Below are 21,058 nucleotides of genomic sequence, written 5' to 3' on the forward strand. Positions count from 1 at the left end.
ACGAGGAAAATTGCAGAGAGTGCAAAATCTGTTGCAGGGGAGACACAGGAAAAACTTGTGCCGATTGAGAAAAAGGTGAATGAGCATGAAGCGGCCCTCTCCTTACTGGAGCTACAACGGAAAGAACGGAATTTGAAATTAAGACAGGTTCCAGAGAACGAAGAGGACAATCTGACGGAATTTCTCACAGAGGCAATTCTGGAAAATTGGCAAGGAGATCTGGAGGAAGATGAAGTAGAGATAACAACTGCTTTCAGACTTGGTAGAAAGCAAAGCAAGAAGTCAAGGGATTGTCTGATTACCTTCAGAACCAAAGAGGAAAGAGACAAGATACTGAACCCCCATTATCAAAAAGCTTTGGTGATTGGAAACATTCAAGTCCAAATCTTTAAGGACATCCCTAAATACATCTTGGAAGTGAGGACTTTTTATAGAGACTTGGCCAATTTGTTGAGGAAGAACTTTATACCCTTCAGGTGGGAATTTCCACAGGGGTTGTCCTTTAACTACAAAGGGAAGAAAGTAAGAATAAGAACAGTACAGGAAAAAGAACACTTTTTGGAGAGAAACCTAGAGGACCTACAGAAAGGTACGGTGGACCCGGCAAAAGAAGGACAAGGATTAACATCAGAAGGAGGAGGGCTAACGGACATTGCAAATTTATCATTTGGACTACCACAACCGCCAACTGAAGAGGAAGAAAAGCTTGGAGCAGTCGGAGGGTCAAACATCTAATAAACAAAATGTCTCTGCAACTTCTTAGCTGGAATTGTAACGGTTTGAACCTTCCCAGAAAAAAACGACAAGTTTTTCACATTTTGAAAAGGGAACATCTGGATCTGATATGTCTACAGGAAACTCATATAACCAGAGCACACAGGAAACTGTTGGTGAACAAAAGATTAGGACAAGAATTTATATCTTCTGATAAAGTTAAAAAGAGAGGAGTGGTGATTTATGCAAAAGAAAAATTGGACCCAAAAATGAAATTTAAGGATGAAGAAGGAAGATATCTGGCAATTGAAGTACAGATTCAGGGGGGAAAATACCTGATAATTGGAATATATGCACCAAATGATGGGAAGGCAGAATTTTTTAAGAAGTTGCATGAGACTTTATTGGACTATCTCGACTACAAAATAATAATGATGGGGGACATGAACGGAGTGGTCTCCACAAATATGGATAAGGCACAAAGACAGACAATATCTAAAGAAGGAAGACTACCAAAGACTTTCTTTGAGATGACGGAAAACATGGACTTGATTGACATTTGGAGAACAAGGAACCCTCTCGAGAGAGAGGGAACTTTTTTCTCGGAATCTAAAATGACATGGACAAGAATCGACCAAATCTGGGTATCTAGTGTGATGGCTACAAAGATTAAGAAAGTAGAAATCTGCCCAAAAACCTGCTCCGACCATAACGCTGTAAAGATGGAAATGAAAATGACAACAACTGGATCCTTTAGATGGAGAATGAATGACTCCTTATTTAGAGATGAACAATTTTGTAAAAAGGCCCTAAAGACATTGAAAGATTACTTTGAGATAAATTTGAGAACAGAAGTTGAAAAAAGAACAATTTGGGACGCGAGTAAAGCCGTGATGAGAGGCTTCCTGATACAACAGAATTCAATCAAGAGGAAAAAGCAAAATGAAAGGAAAGAATGAATTTTAGAAAAAATGAAGGAAGGAGAAAAGAAACTGAGGTCAAAACCAAAGTCTCAAGAAATTTTGAGAGAGATAAAGTATTACCAGACGCAATACATGGAACTGACAAATCAAGAGATAGAATGGAAAATTAAACAAATGAGACAAAGGACTTTTGAGTCAGCAGACAAATGCGGGAAGCTCCTTGCATGGCAATTGAAAAAGAGGCAAAAATTGAATACAGTCACCTGTTTGGAGATAGAGGGAAAGAATATTCATAAGCCAAATGAGATAAGTAATTGTTTCCAAAGCTTCTTTAGGAAATTATACACACAAGGGCCAGTGAACGAACAAGAAATAGATGAATTTCTTAAAAATCATGGACTACCTAAAATTTCAGAACAGGGCAAGTCGATTTTGAATGAGAAGATAACAGAACAAGAAATAGAGGAGGCCATTCAAAAGGCACAACTGGGAAAGTCTCCAGGACCAGATGGTTTGACGGCCAGATATTATAAAGCTTTGAAAGAATGCTTAGTGCAACCATTGAAAGAAGTGTGTAACGAAATTCTGGAGGGGAAAAAGGCACCTGAAACGTGGAAAGAGGCTTTTATCTCACTTATACCAAAGACTGAGACTGAAAAGAATCAGGTTAAGAACTACCGCCCGATATCATTACTAAATGTGGATTACAAAATTTTTGCAGACATTCTAGCAAAAAGACTGAAGAAAGTACTGATAGGTGAGATTCATAAGGACCAAACTGGCTTTCTCCCGGGAAGACACATGTCTGACAATGTGAGGAATATAATAGACATTGTGGAACTGCTGGAAATGAACATTAACAGAAAAGCGGTTTTGATTTTTGTGGACGCGGAGAAAGCCTTTGACAACATTTGTTGGAGTTTTATGAAAAAGAATCTCCAAGGGATGGGGGTAGGCCAAGGTTTTGAAAATGGTATAGGTGCAATATACTCTGAACAGAAGGCAAAGCTAATTGTGAATAATGTGGTAACGGAAGAGTTAGCTATAGAGAAAGGAACACGACAGGGATGCCCTATTTCCCCTCTACTTTTCATACTGGTCCTGGAGGTTTTGTTAAATATGATTAGAAAGGACCAGTTGGTTAAAGGAATTCAGGTCGGAGTGAGAGAGTATAAACTAAGGGCATTTGCAGATGACCTAGTTTTGACTCTGCAGCAGCCAAACACTAGTACAAAAAGAGTTTTAGAACTGATTGAGATATTTGGTCAAGTTGCAGGATTTAAATTGAATAAACAAAAAACTAAAGTCTTGGAGAAAAATCTAACAAATGAAGAAAAAGAGACATTCCAGAATGAAACAGGTTTGGGGATAGCAAAAAAAGTGAAGTACTTGGGGGTGAATTTGACAGCGAAAAATGTGAACTTGTTTAAAGACAATTATGATAAATGTTGGACAGAAGTCAAGAAAGATTTAGACATATGGTCAAGGCTGAAACTTTCCTTGTTAGGCAGAATTGCTGTTATCAAAATGAATGTATTGCCTAGAATGTTATTTTTGTTTCAGACATTACAAATAATAGACAAGATGGACTGTTTCAAGAGGTGGCAGAAAGACATATCGAAGTTTGTTTGGCAGGGCAAAAAGCCGAGAATAAAATTTAAGACATTAACAGATGCAAAAGATAGAGGGGGTTTTGCCCTGCCGGACTTAAGACTTTACTATGAATCAGCAGCGTTTTGCTGGTTGAAAGACTGGCTGCTCCTCGAGAATACAGACATTTTGGATCTTGAAGGATTTGATAACAGATTTGGTTGGCATGCATATATATGGTATGACAAGGTAAAAGCGCACAAAGGTTTTAAGAACCATATGGTGAGGAAAGCTTTGTATAATGTTTGGATAAGGTACAAAGATTTGTTTGAAAGTAGAACCCCTAGGTGGCTGTCACCAATGGAGGCAAAAGAGGTGAAAAAATTGAATATGGGTTCTAATTGGCCTAAATATTTTGAAATCTTAGAACAAGATGGTGAAAAAGTAAAATTGCAGAGTTTCGAGAAGCTGAAGTTTAAGGTCAGAGATTGGTTACATTATCGACAGATAAATGAAGTTTTTAAGCAGGACAGAAAGAAAGGCTTCCAAGTGGAGAAGTCAAAACTAGAAACAGAACTGTTAGAACCCAATACTAAAAATTTATCAAGAATGTACAACTTGCTGTTGAAATGGAATACTCAAGATGAAATGGTGAAATCTAGCATGATTAAATGGGCACAGGATATGGAGCATGACATTGAGCTTGCTGACTGGGAGCAGTTATGGACCACAGGTGTTAAATTCACGGCATGTAATGCCTTAAGAGAAAACATTATGAAAATGATCTACAGGTGGTACATGACTCCGGCCAAGTTAGCAAAGATCTATCATTTGCCCAACAATAAGTGTTGGAAATGCAATGAAACGGAGGGAACCTTCTATCACCTTTGGTGGACCTGCCCGAAGATTAAGGCTTTCTGGGAAATGATCTATAATGAAATTTAAAAAGTTCTGAAGAGAACCTTTATTAAAAAACCAGAGGCCTTCCTCTTGGGCATGGTGGGCCAAATGGTGCCAAAGAAGGATAGGACATTTTTTATGTACGCCACAACAGCAGCAAGAATTCTTCTAGCAAAGTATTGGAAGACGCAAGATTTACCCACGTTGGAAGAATGGCAGACGAAGGTGATTGATTATATGGGACTGGCAGAGATGACTGGCAGAATTCGAGACCGGGGGAAAGAGGCGGTGGATGAAGATTGGAACAAATTTAAAGTTTATCTTAAAAACTGTTGTAATTTGGAAAATTAGGGGCTCAGGGTAATAAGAGATAAAGAACTACAGTTGTATTAATAACTTATAGAAGTCAAATTTATGAAATATAAACAAGTTTATTGCGAAAGGGTTGCTGAAAAATCTTGAAACAAGAATGCAGAAAAGGGGTGGTACGGGGAAGTCGATTTTGTGTTTGTTTATGTTTATGTTTTTGCTTTGTTTCTTTTTTACTTATGGAAAACTAATAAAAATTTATTCAAAAAAAAAAAAAAAAGAGAAGAGTGGCAGACCAAGCTGGTGGAATATGCAGAAATGGCGAGACGGACAGGAAAGATCAGAAACCAGGGAGACCAAGTATTCTTAACAGACTGGAATAATTTTCTAAAATATTTGAGAGACCACTGTAAACAGCTGAAATCATTGGCAGGAATACAATGACCCTTGCAAAGTAATATGAATTTTGGATACTATGATTATATGACAAAGGTAAAGGGACCCCTGAACATTAGGTCCAGTCGTGGCCGACTCTGGGGTTGTAGCGCTCATCTCGCTTTATTGGCCGAGGGAGCCGGCGTACAGCTTCTGGGTCATGTGGCCAGCATGACTAAGCCGCTTCTGGCGAACCAGAGCAGAGCACGGAAACGCTGTTTACCTATTACCCATAGCGGTACCTATTTATCTACTTGCACTTTGACGTGCTTTCAAACTGCTAGGTTGGCAGGAGCGGGGACAGAGCAATGGGAGCTCACCCCATCGTGGGGATTTGAACCACCGACCTTCTGATTGGCAAGTCCTAGGCTCTGTGGTTTAACCCACAGTGCCACCCGCGTCCCATATGACAGATAGATTACAGTAAAATATGCAAGAATAAAATTTAGAATTGGAACCTATGGAGGAAAGGGAAGAGGCCTGAAGTTTCGAAAGAACCCCTTTTTAATGTTGATTATGTTACGTTTGTAGTGTACAACTTTTGTGTAAAACTAATGCAAAAATGTATATACAGTGGTGCCTCGCAAGACGAAAAGAATCTGTTCCACGATTCTCTTCGTCTAGCGGTTTTTTTGTCTTGCGAAGCAACCCCATTAGCGTCTAAGCGGATTAGCGCTATTAGCGATTTAGCGGCTTAGCGGCTATTAACGGCTTAGCGCCTTTGAAAAAGGGGGGAGCGGGGGGGAATGGCGAGACTCGCAAGGCGTTTTCGTCTTGCGAAGCAAGCCCATAGGGAAATTCGTCTTGCGAAGCACCTCCGCAACGGAAAACCCTTTCGTCTTGCGGGTTTTTCGTCTTGTGAGGCATTCGTCTTGCGGGGCACCACTGTATATAGAAAAGGAAAGCAGGAGGCTGGACTAATCTACCACAGCTCTTCATATGCCAGTCCAGAATTAATTGTAGAAATCCTCCTAGTTAAACTGCTGGTTAGGAGGAACGGAATAGCAATCAGAGTGAACTCATGGAACAAAGGGGAAATGTATTTGGCCTCAGATTCTCATTTATTTCCTTCTGTTTCCACTGTCTGGATATATATCCTTAGCGTTCTCATGGAGATGAGAGACTGCCACAAACTTTATATTAATCTGGTATGTAGCACTGCAGACACAACTGTCACAAATCCTGTGTCAGAGCACAGCCCAGAGGACTAGGGAAGAGATTCCTAAGAGATTCCCTTGTTCACTCCTTGGTGAACAATGCAAGGCTATATTCCCAGCCCTTATTATATGAAGGCACGTTTGAAAACCTGCGAGCAATTTCCAGCAGTTGCAGAGTCAGGTTCATGTATTTATTCCTTTGCAATGTCCACTACTCTGAGCCCTCTCAGCAACTTAGGTCATCCAATGTCTTCCTCCGAGTCCAGGCACCCAATTCATAAAATGGAATACCGCCTTGTTGAAAAGCATTCCACTTCAGCAAAATCGCTGTTCATCGTATTACGGACCAGCAGCCTCATACTTGGTCCTGCTCAGGAATTCTAAGAAACCTAAAAAATCAGCACAGTTCTGTAAGGATCCGTGCACAACCTCAATTCAAAGTGGCACCATTTTTTGAGTCGTTCCGCAAGACGAATTTCCCTATGGGCTTGCTTCACAAGACGAAACGTCTTGCGAGTTTGTTTCCTTTTTCTTAAAGCTGCTAAGCCACTAAGCCGTTAATAGCCGCTAAGCCGCTAAGCCGTTAATAGCCGCTAAGCCGCTAAGCCGCTAATAGCCGTGCTTCGCAAAACGAAAAAACCGCAAGACGAAGAGACTCGCGGAACGGATTAATTTCGTCTTGCGAGGCACCACTGTACAGACGGAAACCTGATCTTAGGAGCCATCACGCTAATTTGGTTACCATATCTTAAGAGGTGTCCAAATACATAGGGAACAAGAAACTCTGCAAAATATAGAGTACAGTGGGTTCGAAAACCGAAAACTCAATAGCTGACAGCTAGGCCTCAGGATCTTGTGCTCAGCAGAAACCACGTGGCATGTTCAACTTCCGAGGCGTGTTTGAAAACTGAAGCTTTTACTTCCGTGTTTATGGAGTTCAAAAACCGAAACGTTAGCCAACGGAGACGTTTGAAAACCAAGGTACCACTGTAGATGTTTCGCCCAGTCCAGATTTGGTCTGGATCACAGTCTTCACCAAACTGGTGTCCTCTGGCTGTTTGGGACTACAAGTCCCATCATGGCTGTCCTGGCTGTGCCTAATGGGTGCCAGATTTACATATAAACTAAACAAGCTATAGCTTAGGGCTTCACTGTCTTGCCCCCCCCCACCCAAAATAAAATTCACTATGAATATACTTTTTCTTAGTTGTATTTCAGTTCAACAATTACTTTGATAAAATGCATGTTTTGTTATGAGCAAATGGCTTTAGATACCTATTAGGTCCATAAATTACCATATTGCATATATTCAACACAAAAACAGCAACAATTTGTTGTTGACAAAGGACAGCTGGACATATAAAGGGCCCCATTACCTTCAGTAGCTTAGGGCCTCATCAAGCCTAAATCTGGCCCTGTTCCAAATCCTCAAGTTGGCCAAAGTTGGCATGAACATTTATAGTACAATTTAAGCACAAGGTCTAATGACTAGGGTGAGTTACTTACAGTCCGGGATCTTGTTCACATCAGCTTCCTTTCCTTGCATTTGCCCCCTTTCATCAGCGCACCAGCAATTGCGAAGGTCAAAGTGTCCTAGCGGGATGCTGAAATCGCTGAAAGATCCTGGGTAATGAGCGAGGTGTCCCTGAAGGAGCTGCCAAAACGTGAACGGCTCCAGCAAGACATTCTGTGATGGACCTCCTGCGGTCTTGCCTTCCAGCACTTCTTGAGGAACTTCATCAAAGGAAGGAAATTTGGCAAACTCTGGAAAGACCTTCTGGTGGCCGGCACTGTAAAGGATTTTGACGAAGTCTTCAAAGCTTTGCTGAGATCTCTCTTTATAGTTGAGCAGGATGCCCACCAAATCACCGAAAGGAAGAGCCCTGCCATTATTATTCTGGCTGATCCACCTTTGATACCACTCAAAAGTTTGTTCCGGGGGGCCATTGCATTGGACCTGCCTCCACCGACCATCGAGACCGCACTGTGGGATGTAGATGCTGGACAGCTTAGGCAGGGACGAAGGTTCCAGCAGAAGTTGCTGCACAGTTCTCAGGAAAGCCCGACCGCCTGCTAGCTGGCAATCACTCGGACCTACAGGAGGCAAAGGCAACAGGGCTTGCTAAGCACTCAATAAAGAGTTGAAGGGAGCATTGCAACATTCATTTGTGTCATTGGTCAGATTATTTCCAGAGGGTGGCAACACGAGAACGGGCCTTCTCTGTAGTGGCTCCCATTTGTGGAATGCTCTCCCCAGGGAGGTTTGCCAGATACCTTTATTATATATTTTAAGGTGCCAGGCAAAAATGTTCCCCTTCAACCAGGCCTTTACCTTTACAGCATTTTAAATGTGTTTGTGGGAAGGGGTGGGGTACTGTTTTGCTATTTTGTTTAACTTATTTTCATGTTATTATCCTGTATTTTATTCTTTGAACCGCCCTGAGATCTTATGAGGAACGATGTTATATAAATCTAACAAATACTATAAGAAAATAAAAATTCATGAGGTAAAAAAAATAATTAAAAGGTATGCCTGATTAATTGGGGAGTAGACCAAAAAAAAAAAGAAGATGGCGAGTGGCAGATATTATGTTAAAAAGAGGATTGTTTCTTCTCTCAGTCTGTTCCTCACGTGGCTCCTAGTCTGTTCCTCATGTGCGTCATCAAACAAAACCTGTACTTCCCCCCTACAGAACAATTGGCTCTATTTTTCTGCAGATCTAAAAGACTGTCTAATAAATTAATGCTCAGCTAAGATTTATTCGGGACGCGGGTGGGCACTGTGGGTTAAACCACAGAGCCTAGGACTTGCCAATCAGAAGGTCGGCAGTTCGAATCCCCGCGACGGGGTGAGCTCCCGTTGCTCGGTCCCTGCTCCTGCCAACCTAGCAGTTCGAAAGCACGTCAAAGTGCAAGTAGATAAATAGGTACCGCTCTGGCGGGAAGGTAAACGGCGTTTCTGTGCGCTGCTCTGGTTCGCCAGAAGCGGGTCAGTCATGTTGGCCACATGACCAGAAGCTGTACGCCAGCTCCCTCAGCCAATAAAGCGAGATGAGCGCCGCAACCCCAGAGTTGGTCATGACTGGACCTAATGGTCAGGGGTCCCTTTAAGATTTATTCAGTCATTTGACAGACATGATTTTATCCAAATATGAATCTGCTTCACAGAAGAAGGGCTGGAACTCAGCCAGAGGGATTTCAGCACTGGTAAGCTCAAGACCTGACTACTGCAATTTGCTCTGTGTGGGGCATCCCTTGGGACTGGGTCCAGAAGCGGCAGCTGGAGCAAAATGCTGCAGTTAGACTGCTGCAAGAGACGGGCTTTAAAAACTAAAAACACAAGAGTCTTTTAGCAAAAGAAAAATCAGAGCATGTACACATGTGGAAATACAAGATAGGGAACTTACACTGCAAGGGCTGTTCAGCAGTTGCACCTTTTCCGGGAATAGTCCTGCCTTCAGAATCGAAGCAGACACAATTTCTTCCATGGCACTGAACCGGCAGGAATTTCCCTTCCTGGGTACAAGAAGGAACAAACAGCTCAGAACCAGCCGGCTGGAGCCTTTGCAAGCGTTGGAGGTCTTCCCTCTGCTTTTCGCACAGGGTGGGGCACCTTGGGCGTGAGCCACGGACTCTGGATCCCAGGATCTCTTTGCCACGTGAGTCCACACACCAGCAAGCACCCGCATAGCACTGCACTTCTTCGTAGTTCCCTGCTTCTGTGCAAACCGGGACAAACAAACTCTTGCCTTCCTCTGTGCAGTCTTTGGATCTCAGCGCAATCCTCACGACGTCACCCAAATCTTCGGCAATGCTCTTGGGGACTGAAACCACGTGTTGCAAAAATACAAAGAACTCTGGGGCTTCAAGGAGGGAAGCTAGAGATCTGACAGCATTCTGGTTGTCCTGCAAATTGACAGTGCGGCCAAAACTGTCTACGACAGGCTGGCTCAGATTGAACCTCTCTGGTGGGATTTCCAGAGAAAGCCGTCGAGCCAGTTCACTGAATCCACCGCTCACCCCTCTCTGCCGGAAATACTGGTCCAAATTAAATTTGCCATTGGGGCCAAGGGCTCCTGTGAAGTTGAACTGGACCACGTTCTTCAAGAACTTCCCACCAAACAGGTTTTCTTGGAACCGCTTGGGGTTGCTGGTGAAGCGGAGGGCAATGCGAGCAAGATCTCTCGAAGGAAACATCCCTCCGATAGCTTCGCTGATGGTGGATTCCAGGGCGAGCAGCTGAGAATCGCTTGGTTTGTCTATGATGGAAGACAGCAGGCCAGAATCCACAAACAGCTCCTTGAATGATGGAGGACAAGATCTTGAGGACTCGGCTATCTGCTGCGGCTCTTGAGTGGAGGAGAATAAATGGTCTTGGCCGAAGCGTCCGATGGGGCCATAAAACAACCTGGAGAGAGCTTGCCGTCTCTCAGAGACACAGGTAAGTTCCTTGCCTAGACAAAGGAAAAGATGCTGCAGATGTAATACAGTGGTACCTCGGGTTACATACGCTTCAGGTTACATACACTTCAGGTTACAGACTCCGCTAACCCAGAAATAGTGCTTTAGGTTAAGAACTTTGCTTCAGGATGAGAACAGAAATCAGGCTCCGGCGGCACGGCGGCAGCAGGAGGCCCCATTAGCTAAAGTGGTGCTTCAGGTTAAGAACAGTTTCAGGTTAAGTACGGACCTCTGGAACGAATTAAGTACTTAACCCAAGGTACCACTGTATTTGTCCAAGCTAGATTACTGGGAAGATTTCCAAAGGAAAAACATTGTGGAAGGGGTGTTTCTAGGACTTTAAAGCTCCCTTGTTATTTTTGCAATCGTGTTTTATAGAGTCGTTTTTGTTTTTGTTTTTATTATGCATTTTATGTTTTTATATTGTGATTCCCCCCCCCCTTTTGAATCGCCCTGAGACCCGTGGGTATAGGGAGGTATACAAAATTAATAAATAACAACATATAAAGGTAAAGGTAAAGGTACCCCTGCCCGTACGGGCCAGTCTTGCCAGACTCTAGGGTTGTGCGCTCATCTCACTCAAGAGGCAGGGGGCCAGCGCTGTCCGGAGACACTTCCGGGTCACGTGGCCAGCGTGACATCGCTGCTGTGGCGAGCCAGAGCCGCACACGGAAACGCCGTTTACATTCCCGCTAGTAAGCGGTCCCTATTTATCTACTTGCACCCGGGAGTGCTTTCGAACTGCTAGGTTGGCAGGCGCTGGGACCGAACAACGGGAGCGCACCCCGCCACGGGGATTCGAACCGCCGACCTTTCGATCGGCAAGCCCTAGGTGCTGAGGCTTTAACTACAGTGCCACCAATGTTGCTTTTTTGGTATGCTATTATATTTGCTATTGTGTTGTTTTGCTGCGCTGTTGCTCTGTTGCAAAACTGTTTTTACATTGCTCGGCTTCGAAATGCATTCCTGCTTTCTTTTTGGTCTGCTGCTTTGAGCATTCGTGTGGGAAAGCGGTATACAAATGAATTGAATGAATGGATTTTGATGTGTTTTCTTAAGAACATAAGAAGAGCCTGCTGGGACAGGCCAATGGCCCATCTAGTCCAGCCTCTTGTTCTCAGGGTGGCCAACCAGATGCATTGCGGAAACCTATAAGTAGGACCCAAAAACAAGAGAACTCTCCCCTCCTGTGGCTTCCAGCACCTCTCTCGCCCTGACCTAGGCTCTGTGATCCACGCTACGGTCACCTCCAGACTTGATTATTGTAACTCACTCTACGTGGGGCTGCCCTTGAGACTGACCCAGAAACTCCAGCAGGTGCAGAATGCCGTGGCGAGACTCCTTACGGGGTCCCTGCCGTGGGATCACATACTCCCGGTGGAGTACAGGATCAGGTTTAAGGTGCTGGTTTTAACCTTTAAAGCCCTATACGGCCTAGGACCCTCGAACCTACGGGACCACCTCTCCTGGTATGTCCCACGGAGGACCTTACTTACGGTCTTCAAATAAAAACATCTTGGAGGTCCTAGGCCACAAAGAGTTTAATCTGGCCTCAACCAGAGCCAGGGCTTTTTTGGCTGTGGCCCTGATCTGGTGGAACGCTCTGTCACGAGAGGCTAGGGCCCTGCGGGACTTGACATCTTTCCGCAGGGCCTGCAAGACGGAGCTGTTCCACCAGGCCTTTGACCAAGGCACAGCCTGACTCCCTCCTTTGGTAAACCTCACAGAACTCTAGCCCAATGGTTGCCATTAAGTTGATTCTGAATTGATTTTAGAATGAATTGATTTTCGAATGTATTTTAATTAATTGATTGTGATTTTATGTAAACTGTGTTACTTTTAATGTTGTTAGCTGCTCTGAGCCCGGCTTCAGCTGCGGAGGGCAGGATATAAATACAATTATTATTATTATTATTATTATTATTATTATTATTATTATTATTATTATTGCTGCCCCCATCTTTGGAGACAGAGAGCAGCCATCATGGCTAATAGCCACCAACAGCCCTTCCATCCATCAATTGTCTAATTCTCTTTTAAAGCCATCTGGGTTGGTGGCTTTTACTGCCCACATTTGGGCGTGACTACACTGCTTTAAGAAGTATATTCTTTTGTAAGTTCTGTCTCCCTAAAGCAGATAGAAATTCATTCATGTATGTTACTACAGAAGCAAGAATGCTACTTGCCCCAAAATGGAAAGAAGCAGAAGTCCCACGAAAGGAAGAATGGATACAAAAACTTATGGAATATGCAGAAATGGCAAAGCTTACCGGAAGAATAAGAGATCAAGATAACAATTTTTTTCATAAAAGAATGGAAATGGTTTATTGAATGTTTACAGATAAATTGTAAACAGATGAAAATATTGGCAGGATTATTGTAATAACCTGCAGTTTCATAAGAGTATGAATTTAAAGAAGATGACTAAACGAGCAAATTAAGTTCATTTGGATATGAGGAAGATATTAATAATAAATTTAAGGAACCATAGAAAGAGGGGGAAGCAAGTCAAGTTTTAAAATGTCAAAATGATTGTGAAATTAGTGAAATGTGTAAACTTGAAAAGTGTGTGTTTGTTTGTGTGTGTGTGTGTGTGTGTGTGTGTGTGTGTGTGTGTGTGAAGTACAGTCATACTTTGGTACCTGAACGCCTTGGTACTTGGATGTTTTGGCTCCTGAATGCCGCAAACCTGGAAGTGAGTGTTCGTTTGCGAACGTTCTTTGGAGCCCAAACGTCCGAAAGGGCTTCTACGGCTTCCGATTGGCTGCAGGAGCTTCCTGCAGCCAATCGGAAGCCGCACTTTGCTTTCTGAATGTTTTGGAAGTCGAATGGACTTCCGGAACAGATTCCATTTGACTTCCAAGATACGACTGTATCTTCTTTTATGTATCCTGTTCTTCAGAATGAAGCACAGGCCAAATAACCCAACAGTGCTGTTCTAAGGCTCTAGTTTCACATACCACAGGATAAATCCTGCCCTTTCTTTCTTGTGCCAAGAAGTTCCTGCCCATTGGCATCCACACACCAGCACTGTCCATTCAGCTGGCACTGGGTTGTCTCATAGGCTCCATTATCATCACAAGATGGCCTGTAACTCTGTTCGAAACGAATGGCGGTGGATCTTTCGGTTTCACACTTGGAGGGACCTGCGAAGGAAACAGGAGGAAAAGATGGGAGCTAATCAGAATGATTTGCACTGACTTCTGTGTTCAACCAGCAATCAATCCCTAAAGAGATTAGAACCCAATTGCTTGTTATTTTTATTTACATAGTCATAACTCCACTTTCACTTAAGATATCACAGGGCAATAAACTGACAAAAAATGCAATATTACAATAAAAACCTCAAACACATCAGCAAGACCTGCTTGGCAAAGAATCTCACGTTTGAATGGTCTGTCTGAATAACAGAGTTTTTAGAAGTTGCCTAAAAGCAACCTCTAGTGGCAAGGAGTTCCACAGGACAGGTCTTGCCACACTAAAGTCTCAGCCAAACCTCAGGACCACCAAAAGTGACCCCATCAGAAGAACTCCGCAGTCGAGGTGGAGTGTAAGGAAACAGGCAGCCCTTACTTTGCAGCTTGGGTGAATTAGATGGAAAAGGTCACTTACAGTTTATGGAGTTCAAAGGTTTAGTTCACACAGGAACTATTTAGAGGACGAGTGGAGATGAGAGAGGGAAAATAGCAGGCATACTGTCCAGAGCCAAACAAAATGGCTCAGCTTTTAGAGGTGGTTAACTAAGACAGAGAGGCTTACAAACAAGCGGTGGCTAGATTGCTACACAAACCCTTATGTGGTTTAAACTAACACACGCATTAACTAGAAGTTCAGGAGGAGGAAATGTATTTGCTTTCCTCCAACATTCTGGGCCTTTGTGAATTTACACAAAAGCCTTGAAGTTGGTAGCCTATTGGTAACTACAGTATAACTAACTTCTGGTGATGTGCTGCCTCTTTTCTGGAGATGCATAAATAGCCACCTGCCAAAGACCATGTGTCAATACTTCATCTCCTAGTGGACAGCGAACAATATACCCTTCCTGGTGCTGCTGACTACAGCCCCCATCAGCACAGCCAATGGCCAGGGAAGACAGGAGCTGTTGTAGTCCTGTTGTAGATTAATTCTGTTGTAGGTTAATTCTGTGCCCAGGGCAGCTGTCTACCAGCTCCACCTGGTACGCAGTCTGAGACCCCACCTGCCCGCAGACTGTCTCGCCAGAGTGGTGCATGCTCTAGTTATCTCCCGCTTGGACTATTGCAATGCGCTCTACGTGAGGCAAACTTTGAAGGTGACCCAGAAACTGCAATTAATCCAGAATGCGGCAGCTAGACTGGTGACTGGGAGTGGCCGCCGGGACCACATAACACCGGTCCTGAGAGATCTGCATTGACTCCCAGTATGTTTCCAAGCACAATTCAAAGTGTTGGTGCTGACCTTTAAAGCCCTAAACGGCCTCGGTCCTGTATACCCGAAGGAGCGTCTCCACCTCCATCGTTCAGCCCGGACACTGAGATCCAGCTCCAAGGACCTTCTGGCGGTTCCCCCTCATTGCGAGAAGTGAGCTTGCAGGGAACCAGGCAGAAGGCCTTCTCGGTGGTGGCGCCCACCATGTGGAACGCCCTCCCTTCAGATGTGAAGGAAATAAGCAGCTATCTTATCTTTAAAAGACATCTGAAGGCAGCCCTGTTCAGGGAAGTTTTTAATATTAAATGCTGTATTGTTTTTAACAATAGATTGGGAGCCGCCCAGAGTGGCTGGGGAGGCTCACCCAGATGGGCGGGGTATAAATTATTATTATTATTATTATTATTATTATTATTATTATTATTATTATTATCATCATCATCATCTAGCAGCATCTGGAGGGCTTCAGATTGACTCCCTTTGTTTAAATTTAGTGCATTCAAGTTACCACCCCTTACAGTCTTAGGTGCTACATACATCTGAATCTGCCAGTTGTAGCCAATTGAACTCCCAAAAAGCGTCTCTGCAGGATCCTGTACATGCTGGTTTCAGCAAAAGAGGGAACAGGCTCCAGCGATGCAAAAATAGTGTCATAAACATTCTCAAGTAGCATTTCTAGACCTGGAAAGGGAAATAGCATTGTAAGTGCCGGATCATGTGCTGAGATATTGCCCCCCTCCACAAAAAACCAACCAACCATGAAGGTAACATGCCTAAAACAAAATCTGTTGTTCTCTTTTATAAAGCTTCATTTGCACAACAGAGCTCCCTGTTCTTCTCTAGTTCCCACACCATCAAATTCCCCTATAGAAGGCTGGGGGCCCCTCCAGAGCAGATTATGGGGAAGGAGCAGGGAAAAAACCCCATTGCTCACACTGTGCTGGATGCATCCCATAATTCCCCATGTTTATAAGAAAAGCAACAAAACTGTATAAATTTGGCACATGCTAAAAGACTTTTTTTTTTTACCCAAGCCTTTTCTGACTGACGCTTAACTATATTCAATGTTCTTGGTTTCATTCATCTGTATAGAATATTGTTCTTGAGACTTAAAGTTTATATGTAAACCTGCATTGCATTGTATGTATTGATTTCATGGCACAACCACCTGGCTATGCCAATTTAAAGCGTTATATAAAGAAAGAAAAATTTCAGCATGCGCAATTAGAAAACAACCACAGAAAGATTCTAAAATCTGAACTCTGAGACATTAACATTTTGTTCTTCTTAGTCAAGTTGGCGGGGGAGGGAGCAGGTTTGAGGTGTTAGTGCTGAAATTTTCGGCTGTGAGATCTAAATTTTGCCACACACACACACACACACACACACCAGAGTTCCAAAGTCGAATTTGACTTTCTCTCCAGCCATTTTGAATAATGGGCATTTGCCGCATGTCAAATGATTGTGCGAAATTTTGTATTCAGCAAAAGACCGGATTCGGCAAACACCTACCAGTATCCTCCAGCTCTCGCCCTAGACTGTCAGCGCAGTAACAGTACCCAGAGACTTCTGGGAACATGCGGCTGAAGGATCTGAATGTCAAGAACGCTTCTGGGAATCTAAAAGGAAAATCAACATGCATCACAGGTGACATAGCAAACCCCCGTAACACTTCCACTCCCCATCTGATTTTGAGGGGGAAATAGCGTTAAGATACTAGATTTGGGTTGGTCAGACCTGCTAAACCTTCAAGGATCCATCTTGGGAAGTAAATGAACGTGAGCTTTGAAGGACACGATCGCCAGATCCTGTATGAACAGAGAGTTTGGTGGCAATGCACCTGAAGATTTGTCCCACTACTTACTGGTTTGTCCAATCTATGAGGATTTAGCAGCATTCTCATTGAAAGATTTACATTTCTCAGTTGGGAGATTGAGTGGTTATTTGATTAACTTTTTATTAGGAGGCAGGTCCTCCTTACACCTCTAAAAAAGTGCCTGTTCTGCCTTTAGACCAGCAAATTTGGGGATAAAAGTTTTTGGAGGTGTTAAGTTAAATTCTCCAGGGGAGCAAACCCTTATCTGATGGAATATCTGGTTTTCATAATTATTTAAAATGCATAATGCATTTCATTCTGTTTTATTTTATCTTTTGTAACGCCTTAGGCTAAAGAAAATGAATAAAGATTAATGATAAGAATTGTCTGGTTGTGGAATCTCAATAGCTAGAGAACACCATCTGAGCAATTTAATCTTTTGGGGGTTATTGCAAACCTCGCTCTCTTCCTCACTGCAGCTGGCACATTCAAAGAAACTCATCTCCCATAATGCTGGTCCTGCGGTCTTCTACAGTTGCTGAAAGAGCAATTCATTTCTTCGGTTTGCCCCCAGTTTGGATTGATTAGAAAGATCAACTTCATTCAGCCAGCCGTGGTGGCTGCAACATTTAAGGCTTTCCTGCCCTCTAGTGTCATCTGTCACTTTTAACATATTTTCTCTGTGCCGTTGAGTGAAAGAGCTCTGCTGAGTTCATTGAGGTCAGGGATGGTGGCCAGATGTTATTGAGCTCCCATCTGCCCCAACCAGCAAGGCCAATTGTTGGGGATAATGGAAGTTCTAGTCCAACAGAATTATTGTGCTGGAGGAGACTCTTGAGAGTCCCATAGACTGCAAGAAGATCAAACCTATCCATTCTTAAGGAAATCAGCCCTGAGTGCTCACTGGAAGGACAGGTCCTGAAGCTGAGGCTCCAAGAGGCTCCAAGGCCACCTCATGAGAAGAGAAGACTCCCTGGAAAAGACCCTGATGTTGGGAAAGATGGAGGGCACATGGAGAAGGGGACGACAGAGGACGAGATGGTTGGACAGTGTTCTTGAAGCTACCAACATGAGTTTGACCAAACTGCGGGAGGCAGTGGAAGACAGGAGTGCCTGGCGTGCTCTGGTCTCTGGGGTCACGAAGAGTCGGACACGACTAAACGACTAAACAACAACAACAAGTCCAACAGCAACAGGAGGAGGAGCACAAGTTCTCCTTCCTTAACTGCATTTTCCACCAGTCCCAGCATCTCATGTTCTTTCTTTCCACCAATGTCCCAGCCCTGGAAAGGTGTGCCATCTCTCCCACAACACCCAGGCTCTTCTTGGTCACAGACCAACCATGAGGGCTAGAATGCCTTCCCATATTTACTAAAGTCACAGCATGTCTTTTACTCCTACCTGCTAAAATGGTGAACAAGGTCAAAGACCATCCTGTCCGTTGTGTTGATAAACTTGCATTGGACAGGCAGGAATTCTCCATCAGCTGAACACTGGGGCGGGCTCTTTTCTCCGACGTTGTGCAGGATGCGGCGGTCTCGGATCTCACATTTCCCAGGGCCTGGCAAGCAAAAGGCATAGGGGTTTGTTGAGATGTCACCTTAGTACATGGGAGTCTTTGTGGGGGGGAAAGCACTCTTCCAGATTTCATCTCATTACTACAGAATTCTTGTTCTTGCCATCTGTCCATCTCAAGAGCCAGTGGAGTACGTCTCCCTTTTGGGACGCAAGCCTGGGCAGTGTGTCTGGAGGTCCTGGGCTGCCCAGATGACACGACCCCCCTCTTGTCCTCACTGACGTGGTTCAAAGGAAAGCAGGGCAATACATTTTGCACCAGCTTGGCTGCAGGAATTGCTGGAAGGAGACGTACAGGATGTCATCCAAACACCTTAGGTCTACTCCTCACACTTGTCTTTTCACAAGGTAGCAGAGGTTTAGGATCAGAGTTTTCCTTCTTTTAGATGGGCTACCTTCCCAGGTTGACCAGCCCCATCTGCCCCTAACATCCCTCTACAGAACATGCAGAAACTGCCTCCTTAACCATTGGGAGTCCACTCAATCCACCAGAGCCTGTCTTTGTATGCAGAGGAAGTTCCTAGCTCACTGAGGATCTGAGACCCATCAGCTACCCTCACCTGGTTTAGTGGGCCAGTCAAAGCCGTTCCCAGGGTGTGGCCGCTGCCGCATGCTGACATCTTCTAGGAGCCACAGGGGAGTGCAGGGTGGAGACCAAAGGTGACCAAGCTGCCCCAGAAGGAGCATGACATGTCTCCCACCAGAACTACCCCTCCCCTAACACCACATAGTAAAGGTAAAGGGACCCCTGACCATTAGGTCCAGTTGTGACCGACTCTGGGGTTGTAGCGCTCATCTCGCTTTACTGGCCGAGGGAGCCGGCGTACAGCTTCCGGGTCATGTGGCCAGCATGACTAAGCCGCTTCTGGCAAACCAAAGCAGCGCACGGAAACGCCGTTTACCTTCCCACTTGAGCGGTACCTATTTATCTACTTGCACTCTGACGTGCTTTCGAACTGCTAGGTTGGCAGGAGCTGGGACTGAGCAACGTGAGCTCACTCTGAATTCGAACCGCCGACCTTCTGATCGGCAAGTCCTAGGCTCTGTGGTTTAACCCACAGTGCCACCCGCGTCCCTTCCCAACCCCCATACTGCACTGCAAACTGGGATGACCTCTGTTTAAAATCTTGATTCTGCTATGAATAATGGCTGGCTGGGAAGGAAGGAAGGAAGGAAGGAAGGAAGGAAGGAAGGAAGGAAGGAAGGAAGGAAGGAAGGAAGGAAGGAAGGAAGGATAAATGGACGATCCCATTTTAACAGAACACGACTTACATCGCTTAGGCTTCCCTCTCTGCCTCGTGCCATAAACCTCCATCCCTTCAGAATCCACACACCAGCACTGACCCAGGCCAGAGTCACATTGTATGGGGTCAAAGTCACCGGAATCCAGACATTGTGGGATGTAGGAAGCTGTGCTGCCGTTGACAACCCGACCAAGCAGGATCTGCTGCTTCTGCAGCTGGCAGAAGGATAAACCTATGGCAGGGAAGAAACGTCATTAAATCTGGGGTATTTCCAGGCTTTGAGATACCACCCCCAAATTGTCCTTATGGTAAGGAGTGGCCATGTGGTCCTTTAAAGTAGGGTTGCCACCCGTCCCTAGGAAAACAGGATTGCCCCGTTTTTGGAAAAAAGTGCCCCCTGTGCCATTTGGACTTCAAACAGGAAGATATCCGAGCTCGGCCAGCCAAAAATGGTGTTTGCATCACTGCTGGTGTGGCTGAAGAGGAGCCCAGCCAGGCACTTGTGAAAATAAAGAGAATTAAACCTTGCATGGTTTACTTACAAGCTACTGAGGATCCGGTCTGCTTGCTCCCTGCTATTTCAGCTCCGTTGCCATCTACACACCAGCAGGAAGTATCTTTCTTCTTGCACTGGATGTTCCTGGTGGACAAATGATAGATTTCCAGTGTCACCAGGCAGTAATAGCTGCCCATCAGAGGTTCTCAAGGTTCATCACTACAGATGAGCCCAAGGGCTGTCACCAAGTTCTTAATGTTTGAAGTCTTATTCTGTTTAATATTCTGTTGGATGCCGCCCAGAGTGGCTGGGGAAACCCAGCCAGAGGGGCACAGTATAAATAATAATAAATTATGATATGCCTGTTGTCTTTGTCCATGGAGCTTTCCCAGTAGTGATGTATGGAAGTGAGAGCTAGACCATAAAGAAGGCTGATCGCCGAAGAATTGATGCTTTTGAATTATGGTGCTGGAGGAGACTCTTGAGAGTCCCATGGACTGCAAGAAGATCAAACCTATCCATTCTGAAGGAAATCAGCCCTGAGTGCTCACTGGAAGGGCAGATCCTGAAGCTGAGGCTCCAATACTTTGGCCACCTCATGAGAAGAGAAGACTCCCTGGAAAAGACCCTGATGTTGGGAAAGATGGAGGGCACAAGGAGAAGGGGACAACAGAGGACGAGATGGTTGGAGAGTGTTCTCGAAGCTACCAGCATGAGTTTGACCAAACTGTGGGAGGCAGTGGAAGACAGGAGTGCCTGGCATGCTCTGGTCCAGGGGGTCACGAAGAGTCGGACACGACTGAATGACTAAACAACAACAATGATGATGATGATCAAACACCTTCCAAAAACCTACCTGGCCACACTACAGCCTTAGTGGAACCCTCCTGCATCCTATGGACAAATGTAAGAGGGGCTGAGGAAAACAAGGCAGCCGGTTGCCAACTATGTGGTAGAGTCCTGTATGTGGTAGAGCCCTTAAAGTGGTAGAATGGGCTGCACCACTTTGCAATGTTGGCAGCAGGGAAACA

The 21,058-nt window shown here is 44.6% G+C and overlaps 1 protein-coding gene across 1 annotated transcript in view; it reads right to left on the bottom strand.

The window, feature by feature from the left end:
• Positions 1–21,058, bottom strand: part of TG (thyroglobulin) — a gene marked incomplete at its 5' end in the record, with an annotated part of 174,890 nt that overhangs the window by 152,845 nt on the left and 987 nt on the right. Inside the window, 8 exons of the mRNA XM_077933621.1 lie at positions 7,535–8,122; positions 9,436–10,482; positions 13,450–13,635; positions 15,434–15,577; positions 16,409–16,515; positions 18,114–18,273; positions 19,560–19,763; positions 20,074–20,171. Coding sequence (XP_077789747.1) covers positions 7,535–8,122; positions 9,436–10,482; positions 13,450–13,635; positions 15,434–15,577; positions 16,409–16,515; positions 18,114–18,273; positions 19,560–19,763; positions 20,074–20,171 — 2,534 coding nt within the window. The remainder of the gene's footprint in view (positions 1–7,534; positions 8,123–9,435; positions 10,483–13,449; positions 13,636–15,433; positions 15,578–16,408; positions 16,516–18,113; positions 18,274–19,559; positions 19,764–20,073; positions 20,172–21,058) is intronic.

Source organism: Podarcis muralis, chromosome 8 (genome assembly GCF_964188315.1).
Source record: "Podarcis muralis chromosome 8, rPodMur119.hap1.1, whole genome shotgun sequence".
Taxonomy (NCBI): Eukaryota; Metazoa; Chordata; class Lepidosauria; order Squamata; family Lacertidae; genus Podarcis; species Podarcis muralis.